This window comes from Odontomachus brunneus, unplaced genomic scaffold (genome assembly GCF_010583005.1).
Source record: "Odontomachus brunneus isolate Ranch 3 - 2012 unplaced genomic scaffold, Obru_v1 Obru_scaffold_007, whole genome shotgun sequence".
Taxonomy (NCBI): Eukaryota; Metazoa; Arthropoda; class Insecta; order Hymenoptera; family Formicidae; genus Odontomachus; species Odontomachus brunneus.
This window is the reverse complement of record NW_022639457.1, coordinates 1,714,839-1,741,506: the sequence shown is the minus strand read 5'-3', so window position 1 is coordinate 1,741,506 and position 26,668 is coordinate 1,714,839. Positions and strand designations below refer to the sequence as shown.

Genomic DNA, 26,668 nt, shown 5'->3' with positions numbered 1-26,668 from the left:
ATTTTTTAAACAAAGAAATATACATTTTCTTTAAACTTCAGCTTTTCGCCACAGCCGTTGTTTATTTTGTCTAAATATAAGAATTTAGCTATATATGCTATTAGTACGCATCGAATAATTATTTTTTATTTTTTAGATATTTTTTCTCTCACATACAGTAAGGTAAAAGTATTTACTTCCGGATACATACCTGATATTCTTTTTGTTATTACATACGAATAGTTGAACCTTTTTAACTATTATATTGAATATATATTCAATATATATATATATATATATATATATATATATATATTTTTTTTCTTTTTTTCTTTATGTTGAAATTTTAAGTACTCGTATTTAACGGCCAAAACAATAAGAATATCCAGAATGTTAGGTACGTGTCCGGACATTGGTAGTAAAACATCCAATCATTAATATCCGCTTAGTTATTAACACACAGTCATAGCTTTGACACCTACATTCTCTCGTTAAATAGATATTGCATTAAAAGTTGCGGTTGTTATATGTTCTATACAGTTATTATGTCACAGTTATTACGATACGTTTAGTTAGTATATCTTCATATATAGTCGTCTCAACTGAAAGGATATTGCTGTCTCTCTATTGTGGCCTACAGAACAAATACTATGGTTGAGAGATTCATAGAGTTTGGCTACGCCATATAGTACCGAGAGTACTATTCAATATACGTATGGACAGACAGCGAAGAAAACCAGTGTGTTATTTCTTTTCGAATATTATGGTTACTACAACCATTTCGTATGCATGATTATTAAAGTAATGTTAATATTTTGTTATGGCAACGATATTTAGACAAGTGAAAGTGTGCTTTCTTCGTGCACTTGAAAGAAAAAACCTGATTTTTCATGCGACTAACATTGCAGTCGAATTTGCTGCATTCACAATGACAAGAAAAATCAGTCTATCTCTTATAGAGTGTCAATGAATCTAAGGGAAATTTTATATATTCTATGTTTACTTTTACGCTTTTATCAAAATTTTACACAGGATTACACATTAATTACTCAAGTGTCGCTCGTGATACGACTGATTACGTTTTTTCGTCGCGCTTTGGCCACGTAACGCTAAATTTTAAAACCTCATTCAACACACCTGCGGATCACGGAATATTACATAATATTGATATTTACATATCAAGCACCGGAGACGTGAGTAAACGTGATATAGGCGTGCCGTCCTCGCCGCCGCCGACGTGTTAATAACGACGGGCTGTCGTGAAATTTCCGGCGGGTCAAAATCGAATCGAAGTTTAGCGCAGAGTCGGCGCGATTTCGCGCGATCCGCTGCTTCGTTCTCTCTCTCTCTCTCTCTCTCTCTCTCTCTCTCTCTCTCTCTGTGTGTGTGTGTGTGTGTGTGTGTGTGTGTGTATGTACACGCTCTGAGTGCGTAATACGCCGTCGATCCAACGCACTCTCTCACGCCACCATTCACTACGCAATAATTCCTCCCTTCGAGTATGGATGATGTACGAGATACGTAGGTAGACGCAGCACACTCCGTAATGTACGTGGTCGCGTTCGTGTGTGCACACTTACACTCCGTACAATCTCATCGACGAGCCATACTACGAACGCGCGCAAGTACTTCCAAGTTATTACGCCTTTGACATCAAGTACGTACTCGTGCGGTGCGCTCGCTCGCGCACGCTCGCGCGCTATTTCGATTCCAAGTTTCATAATGTTGGGGGCCGCGTCACCGGCACCACTTCCCGTTCCATCCAGCTCGATTGGTGCCCCTGCCTGCCCTTGCTAACCCATCGGTTGAAACTGCAACTTTGATGCTGGCGAAAGGCAATGTCGTCTTCGCAGTTTGCAGGAGCTCGGATCATCGAAATAATTTAGGGACCTCCGCCACATAATCCACTTTGCTCCCGCGTTAAAACGAAATATCCAGCATCTGTGCGGCTGTTCTCTTTCGAGACAGACTGAGGAATTTCTATATAACGCTCTTCCGCGTATACGATTCACTCGCATTGTACGTTTTCTACTATACTTGTTTCTCTTTTTTCTTGTAATATAATTTGAGACGAATATTTCCGAATTCGCACAATGTAACGGTTGGATTGGCACGATACAATCTTTGAAAGGTTCCCCAGTTTTGCGAAAAATAGAAGGAAAAGTAGCGAGCCTGCTTGACGGGTCAAACACTCGTTGCTACTTGCACGTCGACTTTCACAGTACTGTCGGAAAGTTTTTGGACACCATTCCGAGACACTGAAACGTGTCGTCAATGTACACTGTTGTATATACATTCTGCAACTTTTCCAAAGGAATAACTTTTGATATACGGTATATCATCCATTGACACACGTTCCAATAACGTTTTAGGGACAAAGACTTTTTTGACAGTATTGTAACAGATCACTTTATTGTTTAATCACGCAGGTTTTCATGCAAATATATATGACTTGAAATATTTCCTTGGATAAAAATGTTGTAGAGTAAAAACATTTTCGCGATAGGATTCATAAAATTTCGAGGACTGATGCACTTACACTTGGACACGCAGAAAACGTGTCACTAGTGTTGACAATTTCCTTGGGACTTTTTTTCATTTAGAATTCGCGATATTATCTCTCCTACCTCTGCTTTTTCACCTATTCGTATGTGCTATCGCGTTTCTCTTCGCAGTGTTGGTGTTCTCGCAAAGGCAGACTCGTTTTTTCAGCGCATTCAAGTAGTCGGAGATATTTGGGTAATGAGCGATAGCTCTGGCGATGCATTAAAATGCGATTGAGAAAAAGCGGGCTAAATGATAAACGTTATAAAAGAGGAAAGAAAACGGATAAGCGCAAATAATATATTGTACATTTTTACATTATATCGTCGATGTGTGTCTCTTCCTTTCGTCGTTTAGTTCTTTCGTGAAAAACCTGCACGAGCCCACGAGAGTCGCTTGAAAATTTAAATAAACGCAGGACGCGTCCCGCGCCGATGCTAACGCAAAGTTTAAGGAATTTTAATAAAACGTCGGCAGAGTTGCCGTACGACTTAAGAAGCGGCTTTTAGAAAGTGTAACGGCGTGCGATTGTAATATCTTTGACAAATATTTATGCATCCCACGTGGTGGCAGTGGCGACACTGGCGATAGTAGTCCGCAATGAAATGTATGGGACAGAGCGAAAAGGGAAGCATACCTTACAAGACACACCGCGCTGTGGTGGCGGTAGCAGTATCATACCTGTAATCTCTCCTCTTCCAATGACATGCATTTTTCCATGCGGTTACATCTCTTTCGCTAAACAGACTAAATAAATTATCGTCCCGACGATCGGACATAAGCCTGCACCTGTCTCGCCCGAGGAACGCCCTCGGTAAGAAAATGCAAAGCGCGCGCAAAGAAAGTCACGTTAGCTCCGTGAAACACAACGGCAGCAGCGATGTAAATCTCTCGAAACGAAGTGGATTAACCGAAGCGCAGTATGAGATTTGCTTAATCTGCGAGCGTTTTATCTAGAGTCGTGTGCGCGTTGACTTATAAGTCAACTTGGCTCGAGTTTGCAATTGTTCAATCTCAGCTAAAAGTTTGTTTACTATAAAAAATCGTTTCCACATGTCAGATTTCGTACGCAAACGTTTACATCTCGCTATAATCTATTCCAAGGCAGACAGCAAGATAAAAGTGCATTCCCGGGGCAGTGCTATTTGGATGCAAAAATCGAATCAGACGGAATATGTTGGCCTTGGGGATGCATAACGAGGCGAGGAGCCAGAGCCGGTTTTCGGCGCAAACACGCGCGCTTCGCGGCGGATCTATCTTTGTTAAGTATCGCGCGTGTATAATACACCCGGACTCTCGGTTGATTAAACGCGCCATTAGCGCAAACATTAACGTCGCAAACAAAGGTGATTCTCGCGGTCGCGCGCGGGCCCATACGAAATGCCTCGTGATTTTATCGCGCTCTGTAATCGCTTATAATCTGGAGAAATTTCCAACTGTCGCCCGCGCGAACTTGTTAAGCTGTTAATTTGATGCACCGTCGTCGGTAGCGAGCATTTTTCACAGCGGTTTCATTGCACGAGCTGCCGCTCGAAAATTTTCTACGCGTTTAAAAACGAATAATACCCATAATAATGCTGCGAGAGAGAGAGAGAGAGAGAGAGAGAGAGAGAGAGAGAGAGAGAGAGAGAGAGAGAGAGAGAGATTTACGCTCGCAATAACAATAGAAATCATCATCTATTCACGTCAATTTCGATGAATCGAATTAATAATCCGTTTGATTGACGGCTCTTCATTATCTACCGTCGTAATTACTGCTATACGGGACATCTTCGCCAAACTGCGTTCGCTTTTAACGCGCGATACAGTAAGATTTTAAATATCGCAAGCGAGGAAAGGAGAAAAGGGATAAAAGAGTATGAGATGAGATGGAGGAGGTGGCTCTCCCTGTACTTGTCATCAGATTTTTTTGGGATCGGCTGACAGATTCAAGACGGACGCCCAATCCGATCAGTATGACGAGACGTAATGTCGCCATCAATCGTATGCAGCTGCGTTCGTTATGTGCACACGTATATCCCACGGAACTACACCAATACTTTGCCGCAATTACTGTAATTGCCTTATATCGAAACTGTCGCTGCACGTTGAATCGATCGAATCGGCAAGCATTCCAATTAAGCCACCGACCGACGACGATTGGATACCAAATTCTCATCGCTGTGCGTGCATGCGTGTGTATGTGCGTGCGTGCGTGCGTATGTGAGCATGTGTATATAAATACCGGATAATTTATTAAATTTAAAAACAAAAACACAAGAGTCGAACGACTTGGTCCGTGGGAATAAATTTGGAATAAATTCCCGAGACACTACATTACTCGTGAAACTACCATTCCCAGTCGAAGAATATTGAAGAGAGAAAATTTTTATATTATAAAGATCCGTTTAAACCGGGACCGGATAAATAATTTAGCGCGTGTATCTTCGTCTTGAATTTTCGTCTCGTTTTCTCTTCTTGGTCTCGCAAATGGAGCGACTCGTCGACTCGCTTTTTCGACACTTGGCTCGGAGGAAAAATTATAGTTATGCCACCGTCGACCGTACCTCGCATTCTCGCGGGTCAACCGACCCCACTAGAATCCAAATGCGCGATAATTCGAGGAGAATGCGGGTAATATCTGACGATACTCGTCACTCCTTCCGCCGGAGGATATCTGTTTTTGTCAGCTACACGCTGGCCCAGCCGTAAGAAGTGGAATTTTGCCAGCATGCTCGATGCCGCGCGAAAACGTCGGCGCGCAGGGACGGATCTACGCGCGAAAACTCGAGAGCCTTTCGTACATAATTAATACAATTCCTGCTAATTTCCCGGAGATATCCGCGACTGACAAGCGCGCACTTTGCACTTCCAACGTCACTGCCGTCTGTCGCTTTCCTGCCGGGGACTGCCGGGAATCACATTAGACGCCGCGAAAGGTCGCCGTGTCCGCTCCTGGCGAAACTTCTATTTCATTCTGCAGTCAATGGCAGTCGCGCGGTGCCGCGCTCACAACGTACTCGCGTACGTGGTTTCCCTTTTTGTCAAGTATCGCATTAAGCCTGCCTAATGTCACTCGAAGAAAGAACTCAGGATGAAAGGCAGGGGTGCAGGCAGCGCGCAGGAGACGCCAACGGAGGTAGAGGGTGGCGAAGGAAAGTAAAAAACGAGCGGGCCCGATAGATCGATCCGTCGGAAATTTCTCAGGGGAACAACACCCGTGTGCGCGTGAGCGCTGTGAGCCGCAGGCCGTTCAAGCGGTATCCTACATCCATCACGCAGAATTTGCACATTCGTGCTGGACAACTAGATTTACTGGCGAAATATTCATCCGGCAGCGGTGGCGGCGACGGAGGAGGAGAGGGTACGGAGGGGACGTAATCATGAAGGAATCTACAGGATTTATTAATGCGTGTGTAAACTGAAAATGATTTACAGAAAACGTAACGGATCTATAATGTGTACATATTCGTGGGAATATTTGTGTGCACCGCGAGGTGTACCAATTTTGCATTAATATTCATTTTTATCATCCCCGCGAAAATGCGGAAGCCCCCGCCGTGATCATTATCGCAATGAATTGTCGCGATAGATCAATTTCCGCGTAAAAGCGCGCACTTACGCGCAATTAACGCGCAAAAATGGCCGTGATAATTAACAATATAGGCAAAGTATTAAAATACAACTGACACGATATATATATATATATATATATATATATATATATATATATGTGTGTGTGTGTGTGTGTATGTGTGTACACACATATACACGTTCATATTTCGCACATTGAATTGAAATGTAAATAATTAATCGTCACTATTTATTAACGTGGTAATGCAAAGTGAGCGGATAAATTTGTAATGTATTATTAATCTTTTACGCCACGAAAATTTGTGCTTTTAGTACAGCGATCGATGCGCGACGTGCGTTTTGCAAATCCCGCGAAAATTAACAATTTAATTCGCGACGTATCCGCGCTCGCGAATAGGAATTAATATCAGTCGCACGGAGAATCGATCTCTACAATCGTATGCAATTCGGTCGTTTCCTTTTTCCACGACTCGTCAAAGAGAGAGAGAGAGAGAGAGAGAGAGAGAGAGGGCGTGGGAGGAGAAAGGGACAGAAGAGAGAAAAAAATCGCCTTTACGGCTCATCTGTACGGCTTGGTTTTTCCAGACTGCACGGCTTGCGCGCTTTGCGACTCGCGTTACTGCGTTTCTTGCATGCGACAGGGGAATAAATTGACTGAAATTGACACCCACACCTACCGTGCGTCAACGCGAATTGACGACGGTCGAATTGGATAATCGGTGGAAACGCCACGATCGCGGCATCGACATGCCCTTGTCCTCGTCCCCGTATCGTATTCGCTTTCGCCCTGGTTCCTCTGTCTGTACATTTTTTTTATCGGCCATTTCTAATCACGGGTTATTCGACTGTACCAGCGCCATGATCGCGCGACGCTAATGAACCGTTTTATTCCTTTGTCTCGAAAATAATTTGTCGTGTGATTTCTATGTCCCACGGGTATTGTGCAAGCGGCAAAAAAGCGAAACTCGTGAGTTTACGTAATAACTACTCTAGTTGGAGGACAAAGGGCTAAGCTGCGCAAAAATGTGTGTTTTTTCTTTATTTTGGGGAACTGCAGCATCGAAATTTGAGGTCGATATTATGTACGGGGTGACACTTATTACGCGCGTTACATTTTATATCGAATTTAGATATTTCCTAATACTGTGTGTATCGAACACGATATACCGTACTCTTTTGAACAATGGCCAGTAATATTCATTAGAAATCCTTCATGAGCACACGTTATCTGGATAGGGTTATGTATGAGGTAATTAATGGTTATTCCGCGCCTAATTGCCCGAGCGATTATGACTTTTCCGCGCGCTCACACACATCGTTGTGCCGCACTGCCGCACGCGGTGAAGTTTTTAATAGCACTGTTCCAAATAAATCGCGGAATACGTCCGCGCGACTTATTGTCATTATACCTATTAATAAAACGTACAGAAGAGCGCACCCAACTCAACATTAAAAAATACAAATATGTGATCTAAAGTGGCTTTTTAAATAAAAAAGTGAAATAATATTACAGCTCTAAAATGACTACGTTTACGTTAACGGTCATTGGAAATTACCGAAATTGGCCGCACGGAAGAAAAGTTCAGTGAAATTTCTGGTGAAATATTCCGAAAACTTTGCGGTCCAAGTTACCAGAATTCTGTTCAAGCTAGCCAGAAATCTCGATAATTTAGGACTGTATTAATAAATAGTTGTTACTTGAAACTTGTCTGATACCATGTCTAGGTATAGCTTCCGGAATTGTATCAATGGCCGTGAAAGCCTCAAATCTTGTCTGATACCAGATTGCAGATTGTTTTTATTCAGAGTTGGATTCAAGTTTTATAATTGAAAATCCCTATGATATATGTGACATTATATTTGTAATCGTGATTCCGGTAAACTTTTATCTGACTCTGTACTCAAATATCTGAGTGTCTCATTTGAGGGGAGTAACGATTATTAATGCGGGCTTTAGATTGAATTCTGATCACTCCAACTGGAATATCTGCTTCATTCCATTTAAAAATTGTTTGATCCAACCAAAAGTTTTTGCGCGCGCAAAAAGTCGTCGTTTGCTCAGTTGTTATTAGTAATCGTGCTCTCGCATAAGAACCGATTGAAGAACTAGACGCGTTTAAGAAAAAGGAAAAGTGTATCGTGCAATGAAGATAATCATTTCTGTTACAGGTGGGCGACGCGACTCATTCGAGGACTCATCCGATCTTGAGGACTCTTTCTTTGTCATGCCGAACTTCTTCGGTATGTGATATCCTGTATAGTCGAACTAAGCTAAACAGTGAAGCTGTAATAAAGCTTTGATTCCTGATCTGGAAGTCTGCTTTTTCAGCTGCACTGTGCGTTATGCTCGTCGCACTTGATAAAATGATATTAATGTAAAATACATTGGAAATTTATTATATCGATACACACACGTCGCTCTCTCGCTGCATGTTTAACGCCAACCGTGTTATAACCATACGGTTATCAGTTTGAGTCATCCAATGTAAAGATTTCAAGCAAATGCGTGGTGAACATTGAAATGACATTTTAACGCCACATACGCGGTACGTGTGGGCCCCATAAATACAGGCATCGAAATTAGACGGTCGTGTTAAATCAAGCGCTTAAGTACAGCCGCGCATACAAACCCGTTATTTTCATTAGCGTTTCTGTATTTCCGCGCTCTAACGCGAATCCACTAACGCGGAATATGAGTGTACGTATTGCCTCTGACAGGTGGATCATAGAGGCGTGCGCAAACATCGCGCACGCATCGCGCGGCCGGAAATGCATGCGCATCCACGATTGCATCGCGCGTCAGGCTCGTATTCCGCTTACATGCGGTTTGTCTGTGCGTAACTTCCGTCACTCTGCGCCTATGCGGACATTTGCTATTGTTTATGGTGTAGCAATTATCGCGTTCTATCATTCACCCCGGGAGAGCCTTGGTCAGAGAAGTCTGTCTTTGACCTATTAATCGATGATCGCTCAGTATCGTCCAGAAGTCGATTGTTTATGCCCCGCTTGCTTTCGAATTGCCCCAGTCGATGAGAGCGGCATTTGTGAGATTTCAAGCAAAAGTACACCCAAAAAGATGTAGTCTTTATTTTTAGTAGAATACCTTTACACACACACACACACACACACACACACACACACACACACACACACACACACACACACACACACATGTGATCTCTCAAGAGGAAACCTTTTCTAAAATCAAAGAGAAAGTATTCCAAGTACGATATTCTTAATGCCACGGAGAAATTTTATCTTTTGTCTACATTACACGTCTTAATAGAAATCTTTTCTATTAAGAAGGCATTCTATTTCAAGTAAACATGTTTCTTTTGATTTCTCAAGGAGAAAAAAATGGAATAATATCTTTATACAGAGAAATGTATCATTTTGTCGCAACTAAAAAGTTGACTGTATGCAGTATGCATTTTTGTTTTAATTTAATATTCTTGATTGAAACGCTAAATTCACTAGGCTCACTTCAGCATGTGTTTTGAGCAAACTCGTGACGAACTTGTGATAGATTTTATTGTTTTGGTTTTTAAATATGCAAATATTTAGGGCGGTGTATTCATAGTCAGATTTTATATTTGAGATCGTCTCATCATCTTTATATTATTTTATCGGTTTATCTGAAGACGAGCTTAATTTACAATGTTAAATATAAGATTGAAACAAAGTACATATATACACTCAATATACGTGTGTATATATTTTATCTTGAGAATTTAAATATTGCTGTTTGTAAACAATAAAAATGTCAGGTACGTGTATTGGTGCTTATTGTCGGATTTTATTATGTTAAATACTAATACAGTGTTTTTTCGAAATAATAATACAGTTAATATAAACAGCGTTCTGTCGTTTAAAATTTGTGCGACGTTTGAAATGGAATTAATATTTTCCCAAAATTAACTCTTCACCTTTGCGTCAAGTTCTGTGTTTAATAATTAATCGTGCGTAAAGCTCGCGCGTGTACAATTTACGAAGTAGCGTGACTTTTAGAGGGAAAAAGAACCTCGTATGTTTGAGTAATAAATTAGCCGAGTAACAATTGGATTATACGCGTTATTTCTGTTTTGCGAGTACATATGCGATGTGTGTCATCGTGTTTAATACATAAAAAAAATGTAATGTTTCTTTCTTTTCTGATGGGCAATCGAGCTTTGCTGATGCATAGTGCCGGCATCGATGTATTATGCGTATATTCCCTTGGTTATCGCATGGCTTTACGGAAGTCAACTTCCGCTCTTCTGATCAGATATACTACCTGCATTCATATACAGATTCATATACAGATATTCCAACATTGGATGTTCTTTCGAGCGGTTGAACGGTCCTCGATTGATTCGTATAGAGATCGCTTCTTCTCAACGAAAATTACTCGCATTATGTAATTGTCAGTCGTTGTCTTTTCGTTTGTTCAACATTGCATTATCTCTGCAACTAAGCTCAAGCCTTTACAAAGAGATAAAGCCCGCTTAAAGTTAACCAGAAAAAAAATTACTTGAGTTGAATAAAGATATAATGTATTAAAAGTTGATGTTATACGTAATTGACATAGTTTTCATAGCCGTACTCCTTATGATATGTGATGTTCAATTAATACATCCTCGTATATATTTAGGTTTCAACTGAAATATTACTGTCCTTCTAATCTGCAGAAGGAATACTATACTGAGAGAAAATACACTTAAAAAAAATTTATTCGGTGGGTACCAATATCATATTTACTTATACTAATATGCATAATTTTATACAGTGAAAAAAGTTTTTCTTTAAAACGTGCATTTTTTTAAAACCGTTGTTTTAAAAGTAAGCAATTGTTTATTTAAGAATGCAGTTTTAATGCTTGTAAATACTAGCTTAAACTACCCGAGTTTCTTAGAATTTAAAATTAAATTATTATTCAAAGTGTCAAGGAGATAAAATCTGAGCGAAGTGGAGAGTGTCCAGATTTCTCGTGTAGTCTAGTACCTGTGGAACTATACGGTCCAGATCGATCAAAAGATTTAGGAGTTGATAGGAAACGCACACACACATACATACAGAGAGAGAGAGAGAGAGAGAGAGAGAGAGAGAGAGAGAGAGAGAGAGACGGATATTCTATTTATATACATAGTATGTTACTAGTAGTCACACACCGCGTGCGAATAAACATTTCTTATTTTTTAAATATTTCTTCTCTACAGCTAAGAGTTTTGTAGGGTTTAGTTGTACCATACAGCACTGAATACTATTTTCAGAATATTATGGTTTCCTCTTGTGCGTAAAATAACATTAATATTTTATTACAGTATTATATTCAGCTATATTCACAGTGTTTTCCTCGTAAGAAAGTATGATTTTATTATTGATCTTGTTTGCAATCTCTCTTCCTCTCTCTCTTAAAGCGTGACTGTGTGCGGAAGCCCTTCGTTTAGTTAGTCGTCAATTATTCGAAAACTATGGACGCTTTTGCACGCTGAGTCCGCGCGGTAAAAACACATCCGGCGGTTTTGGCACATCCGCGTCACTGTATGCGATGCAGCCGCATAATGTCTCGCGGATAATGACTCACGTATTCGTGTGTAGGCGTGTGCGTGCCAGCCGTCACTCTCGTTACGTAACATTTCGAGTTGGATCTATCACCGAAACGATATCGCTATTTGCGATATCATGATGATCCTATAAGTGAATTCGCACGCGATACCAGAATTCCAAGTGTCAAAACGAGCACGCGTTATCGAAACTTTCGGTCGGATGTTTATCCGGCCGGATCGCAGACACAGCTATTCGAATTAAAATCCCAAAGATCCGAAACTCGCGAAACATATGAAATTTTAATTACACTCTTTCAAGAGAGAAAGAGGCGAAATAATCGTTAGTAAAAATAAGGACGCGCTATACACGTATCTAAAAACAAAAGTCGGCATATAAATATACTCTTCCTCACAGATAAGAATATATATTATATATAATTTAAAATCAAATATAAAATACTAGAAATAATTGAATGTCTGAAAAGGGAAAAGCCAAATATTAAAGTCCCGTCTCGTCTCCCTTTGTTTCCGGCAGACTGCCCGAATAAATGCAAGAAAGAAATATGAGCCGCGCCATCGCCCCCGCGATATATCCGCAATATAATTGACCGTAGTTATGCAACAACGATCTAACCCACATAAAGTACGTTTCGAGATGAAAATGGAGATGAAAATTTGGTACACGATTTCAAAGGTAGGCAGCACTGAGGTTCTTTATGCAATTCTTCAATAAGTCAAGGCATAGCCAATCTCCTCCTACTCTGTAAGAGTACTCATTGCAATTCTTAAAAAAATAAATGGGTAAAAGAGACGCAACTGAGAAAAAAGCCAGGATTTGACATAGAAAGACGTATGAGCTACCAGTTGGTAACACAATAATCATAATTTTATGAATTTTGGATCATTCTTAAATAATGACCAATTACATATGCGCAAAAAAAGAAGAAAAAACTCGCAGAGTCACAATTGCAGGCCGCCTAGTGCGTAAAATTTGTTTGTCTTTTGGGACAAGTTTTTCTCCAATCGAAATCTACCAGATGTGCATGGTCGAGTAAATAAAGCAGCGCGAAAAAGCCGTCCACGTTGGATGTATATTTTCGTGCCTTTTTATCGACTAATATTTAACAAAATTTTCGTTAAATATTTTTATGCGTGTCGCGTGCGCGACGCTCGTTCTATAAATATTTATAGAGTGCAAACAATATGCGTCAGAACGTCGAATATGCATCCGAATAAGCAAAAATTTCACATGGGAATCGGCTGAATGGTACCGCGACCTGAAAAATTCGCGCAATCCCTCGAAATTGTTGCAACTTGGACGCAATTTCCTTAATGCATATATAAATGCTACACGCTTATCGTTCGCGCGTAGTGCGCAAGCTTGCGCTTTGCAGGGTTACGTCCGTCGCGTCGCGTTAATCGATATAATTACAGAATCGCATCGATGAGAAAAGAAAAGTTGGCGGCATTGTAATGAAAGCAATTACCAGAATATATCGTTCTAATTAGCTGGGTCGCGATTACCAACTCTGGCGTCGCCAGAACTACGGATTTCCTTTTCGCGACGGATCGACCTGTCGGCGGTATAAAACCCGGCAAATTCCCATCCGATAAAACGTTTCAATATTTTGAAACGTAAGCGTCATTCGCACAATTTCAAGAAATTGAAGCGTTCGAATTATCTCCCTCGCCAGTATAAGTCGTGTAAATTCAATTGACACGGCAATAAAAACTTACTCACGTGTTGCGAAACTTTCATGCTCCAAGTGCGCGCACGTTGGCGCGTAATTAGCGGTGACTGTTGAATTATCGACCGGAGACACGGCGTTGTATATGTGCGATCTTGGTCCGAAAGAGATAAGACCTCGGAATTACACGGGGGCTAAATCTCCGTTACTATCTGTCATCGTTGCCCCATTGTGCGACACTCGCGCGTTATCGAAAGCAGCAGTGAATTCGGCGCGCACATCGCCAGTGTGTGACAAATATCATCTCTCTGTGCATACATATTTTCGCATAAAAACGCGCGACAGAAAAGACTGGTCGATCGATCGGCGTGATTAACGGCGGTGTTATCGCGTGGAATTCGTAACAAGGCGAGAGATCTCGAGATCCGGCGGCGCTCGCGGCACGTGCTGCACACCTCGGCGGAGGCAAGTCCACGACGACGACGACGACAGCGACGTCCACGTCGACGTCGCGTCTCGCGGCCTCTCCAAGTGGCGAGACAGTGGGTAAAGGTCGCGACAGTGCGCGCGGTCGACGTTTGATACTGAGCTTGTCGCGAGAGAAAATTGCTGTATCTGCGCGATATAAGCACGTGATTATTTACGTTGCATGTGGCATAAAAAAAGAGAAGAAAAAAACGCGAGGTTTATTCCGGGCGCAGATATTTATGTGAACACATAGATGTCCGGACTTTATTAAGTTATGCAGTTGTGCGCTACATGCATCAAGTTAAAAATACCTTCAAATTGCGCGCGCGAACGCCGGAAATAAAGCGGACGAATTTTTATTTTCGAACGCGCGCGATCCGTCAGACTTTCGCGCGGGAAAAGGAGTGAAATGCGCCGGCTGGTTTTGCGACGGACGGACGGACGGATCCTTCGATACGCGCGAGCGTGTAAAAAAGTATCGGAACATTAATAGCGCCTCTATATAGCGTAATGTCATTGCGAGCGTTCTTCTAAGCGCTGATCATTCCCTTTGTAGATCGCGCGCAGCCGTGGCCTCTCAGGAAGGGCAAGCTTTTCCCTCTACTGAAATTTCGCTTGACATTGCGTGCGGCATGATTAAAGCTCGGCCGAAAATTAAATTTTTCAGGGAAAATTAACAGGTCGCGCAAGAGAATTAATTGGCGCGACTGCTCGCGCGAACTCCGCTATTTTCCAAAGAGCCGTTCTCGCGCGGGGACATTTTCGCGAGATGGCGTATGTGTCGCGCGCGCGCGCGCGTGTACGGGAAATTAATAAATTAATGAATTGATAAATTGATAGATAAATTCGGCGATAATCCCGCGCGGCGTGATTTATCGGAAAATTTATGAGGGAGCGGCGATGATGGATATTACGATTTTTAGCATTTCACGTCGACAGTCGTTGAATTATTCGATAGTGTGACACATATAAAAATTATATAGAAACATTGAATTTTGTTTTTGATGCACCGCCAAAGACTGTTGGGCAATCCAGAGAAAAAGGCATACAAAAGGCACCGCACGTGTTTTTAGGAAAGTAATAAGTTAACGCGCGCATAGATATATTTGCGAAAATATTGCAATGTGCAATATATGAATGTGTACAGAAAGATATATACGACAACGTAGAGCAAAATGACGTGTCAGACGAACACGTTATCTTTTTTGCCTTTCCCGTAGATCTCGTATAAATGTGAACTCGAAACACTGCAACTTCATTCAAATATGCAAATCGCTTATATAAATTTTGTATATATATATATATATAGTCAATTTTTTTGTATCAAATATCAACTTTTGTATCAACTTTTGTATCAAATATTTACCAACTGATAGCTTGTGACGTTAATTTTGAAATCTTTCTTATTTTCATCTTCGTCACATATTGAATAATTCATTCTTGAACGTACTTTCATCTTGTTGTGCCTTTGTAATGCTGTGTCACCAATGCGTCGTAACCTTTTCAGAAAGAAGGGTCGATTTCTCGTCGTCGGTAGAGTTTTCAAGTATGTGACACCTTCTTCTTAACGACATTCTTGAGGATTTCGTTATGAAATGGCGAGCGACTCTTCGCGCGCGAATCACAGAGGATAAATTTGTGAGCGGCGCGTACAGCTGCATGCGATCTCTTACGTGTATCTCATATATCAAATTCCACGGGCACTCGTGCGGAATGCAGCGCGCGGCGGATAGTTTTAGTGCATGCCTATTTGCAAGTCGCGACACGCTCAAGAGTCGCTACACGATGTCAGACTCTCGAAGCTCTGATTATATTGCCTTGCCCGATCGACTGAAGCGACCAAGTTATATGCCGGAATCGCCGTCGGGTAGAATTAGAGAAACGCGTTAGATCGCCGGAAAAGTATGTTTTCCTCCTATATGCACACATGCGATATATATATATATATATGTGTGTGTGTGTGTGTGTAAAAGAGACTTTTGGTCTCAATCTGTCCGTCTTGAGGCAACTATTTCTAAAGTAGCGTGTGACGAATGTCAAATTTGGCTTTTCACTGTCGGTTACGTAGCGCGCAATCGTAAATAAGGCGTAAAACGCGAAAGTTTGCGTCGCATATTCGCGTACGTGATGATAAACGGCGAAATTGCGCGAATTGTACCAATTTCATCAGTATCAATTTGCGTATCGCGGCTCGACAAGTTTTCACCACGGACTCGACATATTGTTGAGAATATTTCTCGCTAAACGACAGCATAGAAGAGAAAGTAGTTAAGTTAATGAGACTTTGCTCGAATGAACAAAATCGACGTTTGGTCGGACGAACGACTTGTATAGTTGCTGTGATGAGAGTTATCAGTCGATTCGACCATCGCGACTTGCTCGGTGGACTAATACCAACGCAACTTATTGTCGTCCAATTCGTTCAATAGATTTCTTCAAAGGCGGTCGATTTTATCGGTCCAACTGCTTTTTTCTCAGTGTGACAAATGAGATCGCGAGGGAAGCACTCTCTTAATGGCATCGAAACGCTTTCGCAACACGCGGATTGGAAGGTAACGAAATGTCATTCGCAAAGGTCGCACCGCCCGGGATCGACACGCATGGCTCCAAGGTCGACGCACAGGAGCATAAAGTTGATCACTTTCACCGTCCATTTTCGAGCGGGAACTCTGAGCTTTGATCACGGCGCATCGTCAAAAGCACGTCGAAAAGTAGATAATCGGCCGTCCCGCCAGTATAATTCGTAATCCGTCGGAGGGGTGAATTCGCCGCGGCGAATGGGACGGCGATTTGCAGCAGTAATCGTTGATTGCGCGACTCGATGAATCGTTATTCAAATCCGCGTGACACGGCACCGTGGGAGACCGTGGCGGACTGGAAATGGGCCCGGGGGACCGCGTGTTACCGCGAGCGAGCGAGAGCTCACGGATGCCAATTTTCCGATCATTTCACGCGCTGTTTATTATTTCAGCACAATCTAAAATTTAATAATAAAGCGCGCCGAACGATTTGCAACGCGAAGGCGTTGTTTTCGGAACTATCCGTCGCCGGAAACACACCGTAAGCTCCGCGTGGAGCTTACGGAATGAAAAAAATCTTGTATATTTTACGCAATATCGATAGTGATACTCGTGCGAGTAGAGAAGACCTTACTCTAAATGGCTCCGTTGCGCTTCTTCTTTTACTATTTATCTTGAGAGGAACAGTGGATATGTACACAGAATCGCGAAATGGTCCTCTTAGAATATGGATACTTTCTCCCCGAGTTTCATTAAAATCGCAACAATATTGTAAAAAAAAGAAAACCTAGTAGAAGCAAAGTATATTTCCTATTGATATTCTCCATCATGAATGAATCAAGCGACACGTTAGTAGCTAGAATGTTTCTTGCAAGTAGTCACAATATACATTATTTCGGACAATAAAAGCAATTTTCGTTCATAAAATGACTGAAATTGAGCGGGCGGAAGCGAGGTAAAGTTGTCCCATAATTATGGACACAGCGCGCGAAATGATTGGAAAATTGGCATCTCGACAAGAGAGAATTTTGACCTTTTTACCCTGCGCCATACTGAGCAATCGAATCGAGATGGCCACTGCATGTTTCTGTCATGGTTTCTATCATGGTTATCACAAAACAAAATATTATATACGGTCAACAGGATGTCCGTGACGGATATTAACACACAGAAGAAGGCTTTGTACAGTTCAGTCGCAACAATCAGTCGTCTGAGGAGTCTTAACTTTGAAATTTGGAAATTTGAGACACCTAGCCCCGCGGTTGATTCCTGACAAGTATTTTTCAGTTAGATTGTTACACGGGAATTGTTACACAAGTATTTTTCAGTTAGATTGTTACGGGAATTCTCTGATAGTTGGACACACACAATTGCGTTTTCATGTATCTTCGTATCGTCAAAAAGTAACAAGATATGTTGAATTAACGCACGGATAAGATATGATACAAACATTTCTACACCGATCGACTTCAACACAAAATGTTTTTCACCACGCAGCTCAGGTATATTTCTTTTCTTTTATCTCTGACGTTTGTACAGTCGTTATTTTCAGTTTAACACGATTACATTGAGAATTAAGAGCTTTATATATATATATATATATATATATATATGTGTGTGTGTGTGTGTGTGTGTGTGTGTGTGTGTACACGAAACACAAGACAAAGCGGACCTAGTAAAGTCTTCGTCAATTTTGAGACCAGTTGGCCTTCTATTGAATTGTCGATACCGGTTTCACAACAGGTTCTCGCCTTCTCTGATTCAGAACTTGGCCGATATATCAGAATATTCATCACGTTACCACGTGTTCGTCACGTCGAGAGCCGATGATTTCGCATGCAAAGACCGCGCTAATTGTAAGACTTGGTTACTGTGTGTAATCTCACATGGAATGGAGCAAGATCGGCGCAATTAAAGCACGCAGTGCACAATAGCAGTGGCATAAGTAATAACGGTAGCTTGTGAAATTTCATCTCCATTCGTGTGGTAAGACTTTAACGAGACAGTGGAAATTCTAAAATTTTAATCTACAGATATCTAGGATTCAAGCTTGATTCAAGTTTCTTTCGCAAACGTACTTTAGCATTAAGATAAAATGAACGTTAGGCAAAAATTCTCGGACCCTCTTACATTTCTCTCCGGCGATGAGATAGATAAAAAAAGAAATGGGTAAGAAAAAGAAAAAAATATTTTACACTTTTGATAGTTTCATGGTAAATTATTTAACACGATCGGTCTAATAAAACTGTTTACTTGTTGCTCGCGCTAAAATGCGAAAATCGATATTGAAATTTCCCTTGGCCGGAATTCGGACATTGATAAATCGCGCTTCGTATTCCGGCACGCGTCGGATTTCGAAATAAGCGTTTATGGACGGTCGTTTTTAACAATAGCCGGCCGTTTCGCCGGCTAATTAAAATTATCGCGTGCGAAGAGAGCCGGTAACGCGTCGATTTCAATGGCCGGTACTCGATGCCGAACCGTGTCGTTGCCCCCGCGTTTTGCAAATTTTTCTATGCAAACGAAGCCCGTTGTCGAATAATACGCCGACTGCGGCGCGTCCTCATTGAGATTCCACATAGCAATAATCGGCCGATACAGTCGACTATTTTGCCTCGACGACCGCATTGTAAGCGCAATAAAGTATGCAAAATTTATCGGCGCGCGCGACCCCGCGCGTCTCCTCTTCCTCCTTGCTTTCTCTCTGTCTCTCTCCTCTCGCGGTCATGGCATAAATTATTATTGCATTTCGCGAAATAGTGGGTCGCCGGATCAACCATCGTTTTATTTATAACGCGCGCGTCAACAGCGCGCGCGTCTTATCGCGAGACCGCCGAAATTGCGTAACGATATTCCTCTCGCGAATTCGCCGAGATATACTGACACGATATCCATGACGATAGAAATGTTTGTTGAGGAGAGATATGAAAATATGTAGAGTAGAGAGAAACATACTCTGTTGCGGGAGATTTGGCCAGTGAATAAAACGCAACTAAATATCAATTGACCGTATCGTCAAGAGTAATATATGGTCGCACGCGCGCGAATTGCGTATATATTTCAGAGAAACAACTTTCATATCGTCCATATGTCGCGGTCCATAAACGTGCGCCAAATAGTTTGATGCGCGTCGCACTCGCGAAATGCGATTCTTCGGTGTGTACTACACCGAGTCCTTTTTGCGAGATTTAAAAGAGACACGAACGTATTACTGTCCTCATTTGTTGTTTGATGCGTCGTTCGACTCATCGTTCTAGTGTGCACACGACCTGATTCACGCCGAATCGCAATAAAGCGCTATTGGGTCGTTAAAATGAAACGGAACGGTAACTAGGCGGAATCAACGGCGGAACGGTCGCTAAATGTACGACTCGCGATACAAAAGTTCTGGCAATATTCGCGCACGGAGCATGCAGCGATCTTGAGAGCCCGCAGCTGCATTTAATACTCTTCGGCGTAAGTGCGAATACACCGGGGGACTTGTCGCGAGTGATAATCGCTATCAAAAACTCTAATTTTCGCATATGTACGAAATTGCATTGAAACACTTTCGGAAAAAAATGTAACCAATCCTTTTATATCTGGTCATAGGTTATGCAAGAATGAGTGACTTCTGCGAACGATTGCGCAAAGTACACCTCATCTCTCTTACCCCTTTGCCGGTAATCAAATTTTCATCTTCACTTTTTTCGAAACGTTTGGCTTGAATCATCCTTCCATAACTACACACGGCCTTATTATACACGGCCTCACGAGTGTTTTTCCACAACCGAGAGGAAAATATTTTAACGTTCGAGGAAAGAAGTCTAGTTGCAAAACGTCATTTCCCAAGATCCCATATTCTAAGCGAAAGCTCTTGCCGCACGAAAATCTCTCTCTTCTAACCAAGTCGACTATCAATCGGAAATCTATTATTTCAACTTTTTTTTCTTGTGTCAAGAAAGGAACATGTTTACTTACTGAAGCAGAGAGAATGCCCTCTTATTAGAAGAAATTTTTATCAAAAATAACACTTATACTGTACACTGGGAGAAAAAATGTCGAAAAAAATATTTATTCGGTGTGAGTAACATATATATTAATATATATCTCTTATACTAATATAAAATATATTTCAAATAAGAAAATAGACATATCTTCTTAAAAAAGCTTAAAAGGACCTTAGCATAAGTAAATATGTCGTTAGTATCCATCGAGAATAAGTATTTGCTATTTCTTAGCAAATTTTTTTCTCTTAATCTAAATGAAGGACAGAATTCCCCCAACTTGAGAAAGAATATTTTCTTTCTTTTTGGTTTTAGAAAAATCCTCTCGAGGATTCTCACATAGAAGAATCTCCGTTAAGATTCTATAGTATATTGAGTATATTGCAGGGATCACATTATTATGCACGGTTGAGTGAAAAATGCTAGCGCGATCGCGATATTGAGTGATATATTTCGTTGCAAATTATTTCGGCGAATTATTTTTTTTTCGCGATAAGTCGTTACACGGGTCGATAGGTATGTCGCCGCGTACGTTTCATTTCCCAAATCCAAATCATGAAAACGTGATTTCGCGAACCACCGCGACACAACATGTGGCTCTAAAAAACCATTATCTCTGAATGCTTGACGAATGATTTTTCTTTCTTTTTTTTTCGTTTTTAACAATCAAACTGGCATTTACACATGTTTTAAATTCATGCATTATCGAGCGTACTTTATCGCGCGTGTCGTTGTTGTCGACATTCCCAAAATGAAAAGCAGATTCAAGAATTACATACGAAAGCATCATTCGCGCATATTACAGCCCGTACACCTTCAATAAGTAAGAAATCTGCGAGAACTCTCGTCCTTTTAATATTAGCTTCATTCCTTTCCAGATATGGACAGAATCAGGCAGAATCTGTTGAACTACTTCTGGAACATACCCAATCCCTTGAACATCAAGGTTCCCGAAGGAGCAAACACAACTTCCACCACTAAGGTAAGCGACCGACAGGCGCGTTTCGCAAATACGCGATCTTTCTCTCACGCCGTTCCTCTTTCGTTTACCTTTTTCCTTCTCGACCGACTCGGTCGAGCGAACACAATCGCCCATTCTTCCACTCCCCACGAATCTCTTTCGCTTTTTAATTTATAATTTATTCGGCGAGATTCTTCAAAGTTTTAAGAGATCGCTGAATGTTTTAAACGCGCGAAACATTGATCTTCCGCTAAGAATGTAAAAGTTTCATCGCCAGTCTACCCAGTAGACTGTAGGTTTATTGTTAATCGATAAAATTATCACGCCGCTTTCTCCTATCTCTCTCCCACCACCCGAAGCTGGCGATCCTGCTCCGTTTTTCGGAGCGCGCCGCATTTAGATATTTTTGCCAGCAGGATCGCCAGATTTCGAACCGTTGGTTAATGACGCCATGTCACAAAGAGCAAAGTAAAATAATCCCGGCGACACGCGAGGAAACTCTACCGCCGGACACGTCGCGCGGATAATGCATCGCCAGCAATTTACGTACACGTGTAAACCGCGGCAACGCGAGGACGAGAAATAGAGAGAGGGAGAGATCGCAGGGGAAGTTGGGGTAGGATCCCTTTAACAATGGGATGGCAACGCCAAGTGTACGGCGTTGGTGGTGATCGGATTACTGCATTTCCCGTCGCGTATTGTTACACGCTCGGAATCTGCGCGCCGCCATCTCTGATATGTAAGTCGCTTAACGCTTAAATGCGACTTGCCGCACAAAGCGCGACTAACGGAAGCGGATGACTACCCGCCGAAAAGTTCGCCGAGCTTGTTCTCTCTCTGTCTCTCTCTTCCTCTCTCTCTCTCTCTCTCTCTCTCTCTCTCTCTCTCTCTCTCTTCCTCTCCCTTCCTCTCCCTCTCCTTCTCCCTCTATTTCTCTCGGCCTTCTTTCTCAGACACTGCGCTATTCTCACGTAAAACCCGTCGTTTGCACGCGAACATTCTCCGCCTAAAGCAGAGGCGGAGGCAAAGAGGCAAAAGGCGAGAAGGAGTGGGAAGTTTATTCTTTTCTAGGACAATACACGTAAGAAATAACAATTCCTCTGAGGGACAGTGTCTTCTTTTTTCTAGCACAATAGATTTAAAAATATAGAAATCAAATAGATAGTGGAGAAGAGATAGAGCATAGAGGAGTCGGGACTTGGGACAATCGAAAGATGTGATTTGACTTTCTTCCGAGAAAATGTGTAAATATTGAACGAAACTTTGTTAACTGCGCGTTTTTACGTGTGTGGTAACGTTTACGTGTGTGGTAACGTTTTCATAGAGAGTACTTTTATATATGTGTGTGTGTGTGTGTGTGTGTGTAACTTAATGGACCAGTTCTAATAATTTTGATTATAGCGCTATCTCTTTTTATAACAGAACGAGTTGCCGCATTACATTCCACCGACACGTTTAAATACGTCTAAACTCACGTAACAGATGCAAATCCTCCGTTAATGAAGCTTCATTAATTTTGAAGTTGCAATTTCCGGCTTGTATCTTATGTTAACTTCGTGAAAAAAGAAATCGCTAAAACGGATGAAATTATACGTTCGATCTGATTTCAGATCGAAAAGAAGAAACGGCTAAATGATAATCGAGTTTTCATCATTAAAATTTTAATAATACGAATAAAATTGAATTTCCATAAAATTTTAATAAATTATAATGAATAGCTGAAATAATGTATTTTTATAACGATTAAGAGGTCAGGTGCTACGAAAATTATCATCAATATTTTAAATACTCATTAGATAACATGCGCATTTAAAAAAGCGCTACCTAATCTTTTTGAGCAACCACGAGACAAAATAAATTGTTTTCTTTTTTAATCCTTTAAGGCTCAGACATCGATACCGTTCGAGTCAAATTTTTTCTTTATAAAACAGCATCTTAAAAGATGCTCTTGACGAAAAGTTTTGTAGTTCAAATAAAATTGACTATCGTAAAGTACGATTTTTTGAACGTATATAATTATGTGCAATCATGTTTGCCTACAGAAGTTAGTTTAAGGCTTCTGGTTCCACTGCTGTGGTGGAACCCTGATCCAATGACGTCAGAATGGAGGAAACGCAAGAATTTTTGATATGCGCTTTCTCGCATCTACAGACATCACTAGATCAAGGATCCGCAGCAGTGGCACCAGAAGCATTAATAAACCTTACAACTATGACAATGAGCATGAAAGTGTCACTCTTGTACTGTAAGATGACATTGATAAAGAATTGACAAAGAATAAAGAATTGATAAAATTTCCTTCCTTTTTTTCGTGGAAAAAATTGTACACACAATTTTGAGCATTGACGATTCTGTTCCGCACACGATCGACATATCGGCTTTTTCAGCGGGAAAATCGCTATTTGGGGTGAATAATATAGTTCTAGGATGGATCGACAATATTATATCAATGGAATCGTTATTTTGCCAAAATAAGTAGTTTTGGAAGAACTCAAACTTGAATGCACATGACAATCATATCCACTGAGTCTTAAAGAGTTAAAAAGAGTAACATTTTTCAGAAAATTGAAGACGCAAGATTATCTTTTCTTTGTCAGAAGCAAAGTCTTTTTGAGCGATACAAAGCGAAATAAAATTTCTTCCTTCTGTAATAAATATGTACGATACATTCCCTCACTCGAAACGGCCAATCAAATTCGCGTCTAAAGCGTTTTCTACTTGCAGATCATTGACGGCCACGTGGTAACGATCAACGAGACGACGTATACGTCGGGCGACGACACCAGCGGTACCGCGTTCCGCATCCGCATCATCGACGTGAAGCCGCAGGACGACACGGTGCCGCCGATCGGCAGCGATGCGAACACAATGTCGCCGAGGGCGACAGAGAATCCGGGAAGCGCCGAGACGGTCGAGGACTTCAACAATGAGATACCGAAGAACGGAGGAGACACATTGAACGCTTAAAAACGAGAAGGAAAACGAGAGAATAGAGGGAAGCGCTCATGTCGGCGATATACGTGCCCGGCAACGTAGTATAGTATCGTGGTCGACCTGGTCGCGATCCTCGACGGATGTAGTAGAGTAATATTTGATGCGATATGAGAGCGCATCACGTTAAAATAACGATATTATTGTAATAGTTACGTTTCCTTTTTTTTCCCGTTGTTTTACTATCGCTTCTCGCGTATCGATACACTACTGTCGATCGGTTTACAGTGTTTGCCCGCGCTCTAGAAGAATTACTGTCGCTGAAAGAACTGGAATATTGTGAAAATACACACACACACACATTTATATATATATATATATATATATATATATATACACACACATATATACACATATATATACACACACACACGAGTGTGTGCATGGAAATATATAAATAATATATACAGTGAAAAAAATGATTTTTTTTTAATTGAGAAAATCAATTCGTTTAATTCAGTTTTAAATTATTGAGAAATATTAATTGCCCCGTTATCAGTGGAATTTAATGTTCAGCGTGCGTCTCCAATAACGGGATTCGGTATTAGTGAACATGTTGCAAAGAGGCTTGTTAGCGCTCTCTGGAAATAAAACGTTACGTTGGAATTTTTTTACGCTTTCCAAATTTCTCTCGTGTTCAGAGAGATCCTTCCTGATTTATAACATTTACACAGAAATCTGCATATTTAATTTCGATACGACTTTAACGAATTGCATTCTACAAACTAGTTGAAATCATTGCTAAACTGGTATCCAACGAACGCGTATACGTTACATATATGAGTGGACGTTCGTTTGTGTCATTTTCTCTCATACTCGAGCGCCGCTCAAAGAAGGTGAAAGCGTCGACACGCAAAGCCAAATGCGTCACCACAGAGTTCCTGCGTTGACAAAGATAATTATTTATACAGAAGGAGCTATTTTGTAATAATATCGACACAGCGCTCAATTAATTACACACTGAGAGAAAAAAGAATGATCGATCTAACTAAAATTATAATTATTCTCGGCTCCAGCCGTATTTCTTTTTGGTCGTTTCAACACGGAAATAGTAGTAGTAACTTGCATATAAGATTATTATTGTTAACGCACGAGTAATAAAATTAAAAAAAAATGGTTTCTTGATTATAATATTTAGTTGTTTCTATAGAATTGAATAGTTACAAATACAAAAAGAATTTTTTTTTCAGTGTATCGTTCATCGAGCGTAACATTTATCTGATCTTAGGCGCACCAGATTTCTCACGTAAACGCTCGTTACGTGCCGTACGAGACTAATTACAAATGCGAGCTAGACGACTAAATTGCTGGTTATAGTCGCATTATGACTTTCAGTTCCGTATATCGCGCAACGACGCGGAGGATTGTTGTCCTACGAGCGATTGCGTGGTTGATATTTAATAAACGTATGCTTCCTACGTATATTCTATCCTCAGATATTTCATCCTCTTTCAGTTTCTTCGACAATGGGATCTTCAGCAAAGCACACTACGTTAGACAGTATGTGTCAGTTATATGCGATCAAGTATTTATACGAGTGAACGTTCGTAAACGATTTACAAAAGTAATAGCGGCTTCACGGAAAATTCGACCCATGCTTCAGTGAATCTATTATAAGTTTATACAAAAACATGTACGTTTCTTTCTGTAGTATTACATATTCGTGAATTTTAATATACTTACAGATGTATCTCTCCTATATAAAGTAAGTCATATTGTAAGCTGGTTAGAAAGAGAGAGAGAGAGAGAGAGAGAGAGAGAGAGAGAGAGAGAGAGAATATTATTGATTATTATCCTGATAACACACACACACACACACGTGAATATCATCTCGTGTGCGCGCGATTCGCGTGTCTCCGAATTGAAATGCCACGCGACAATCTCGAAATTTTTGCGTCCGACAATTCGCGGACAGTCACGGTCGATGGAAAAACCAAATTAAATTTTCACTAACGCAGATACGCATGTTTCATATTTAATAGGAAGCACGCTTCTTTCGCCGTCGTATTTTCCTACATCTAGTAAAATTAACTCCCAAAGCCGTATTTAATTTTCACCTTCGTCACCGTCAAATCCCGCGTGTGCACGTTCCGCGAATGTTCGCTCATTCCGACTGAATTAATTTTCGAAGACATGTTAAAGTTTCATTTTCATTATGTTCAAAAGTCGCGCGTTTGTAAATTCCAGCTTGCCCTAATTAATTTCACTACCTAACAAATTTTCGTTTTTAGAAGCGACAAAGGTAAATGATCCCCTAAACCCCTGACTTTGACGATCTCCAATTTAAGAGATGATAATTAAGACATTATTTTTAAAGACAATGCAATGTCATATTATCAAAGACTTAAGAAATATTTAACAAACTTTAGATAAGCACATTGGCGCATTGAAATATGTTATACAGCTGTTACGAGTAAAAAATATGTTTCGTGTT

General features: G+C 40.9%; 1 protein-coding gene across 1 annotated transcript; it reads left to right on the top strand.

The window, feature by feature from the left end:
* The first annotated feature begins 8,175 nt into the window (after positions 1-8,175).
* On the top strand, positions 8,176-26,193 carry LOC116853887 (icarapin-like). Its single transcript, XM_032835198.1, has 3 exons — positions 8,176-8,337; positions 21,161-21,264; positions 23,968-26,193. Exons 1-3 carry the CDS (start codon positions 8,241-8,243, stop codon positions 24,208-24,210), a joined length of 444 nt encoding a protein of 147 aa, XP_032691089.1. The 5' UTR covers positions 8,176-8,240; the 3' UTR covers positions 24,211-26,193.
* Positions 26,194-26,668: the final 475 nt, after the last annotated feature.

Coding starts and splice junctions, on each gene's coding strand:
- LOC116853887 (XM_032835198.1), top strand. CDS start 8,241: ATGAAGATAATCATTTCTGTTACAGGTGGGCGACGCGACTCATTCGAG. Junction 8,338..21,160: donor TGTCATGCCGAACTTCTTCG/GTATGTGATATC, acceptor ATTCCTTTCCAG/ATATGGACAGAATCAGGCAG. Junction 21,265..23,967: donor ACACAACTTCCACCACTAAG/GTAAGCGACCGA, acceptor TTCTACTTGCAG/ATCATTGACGGCCACGTGGT.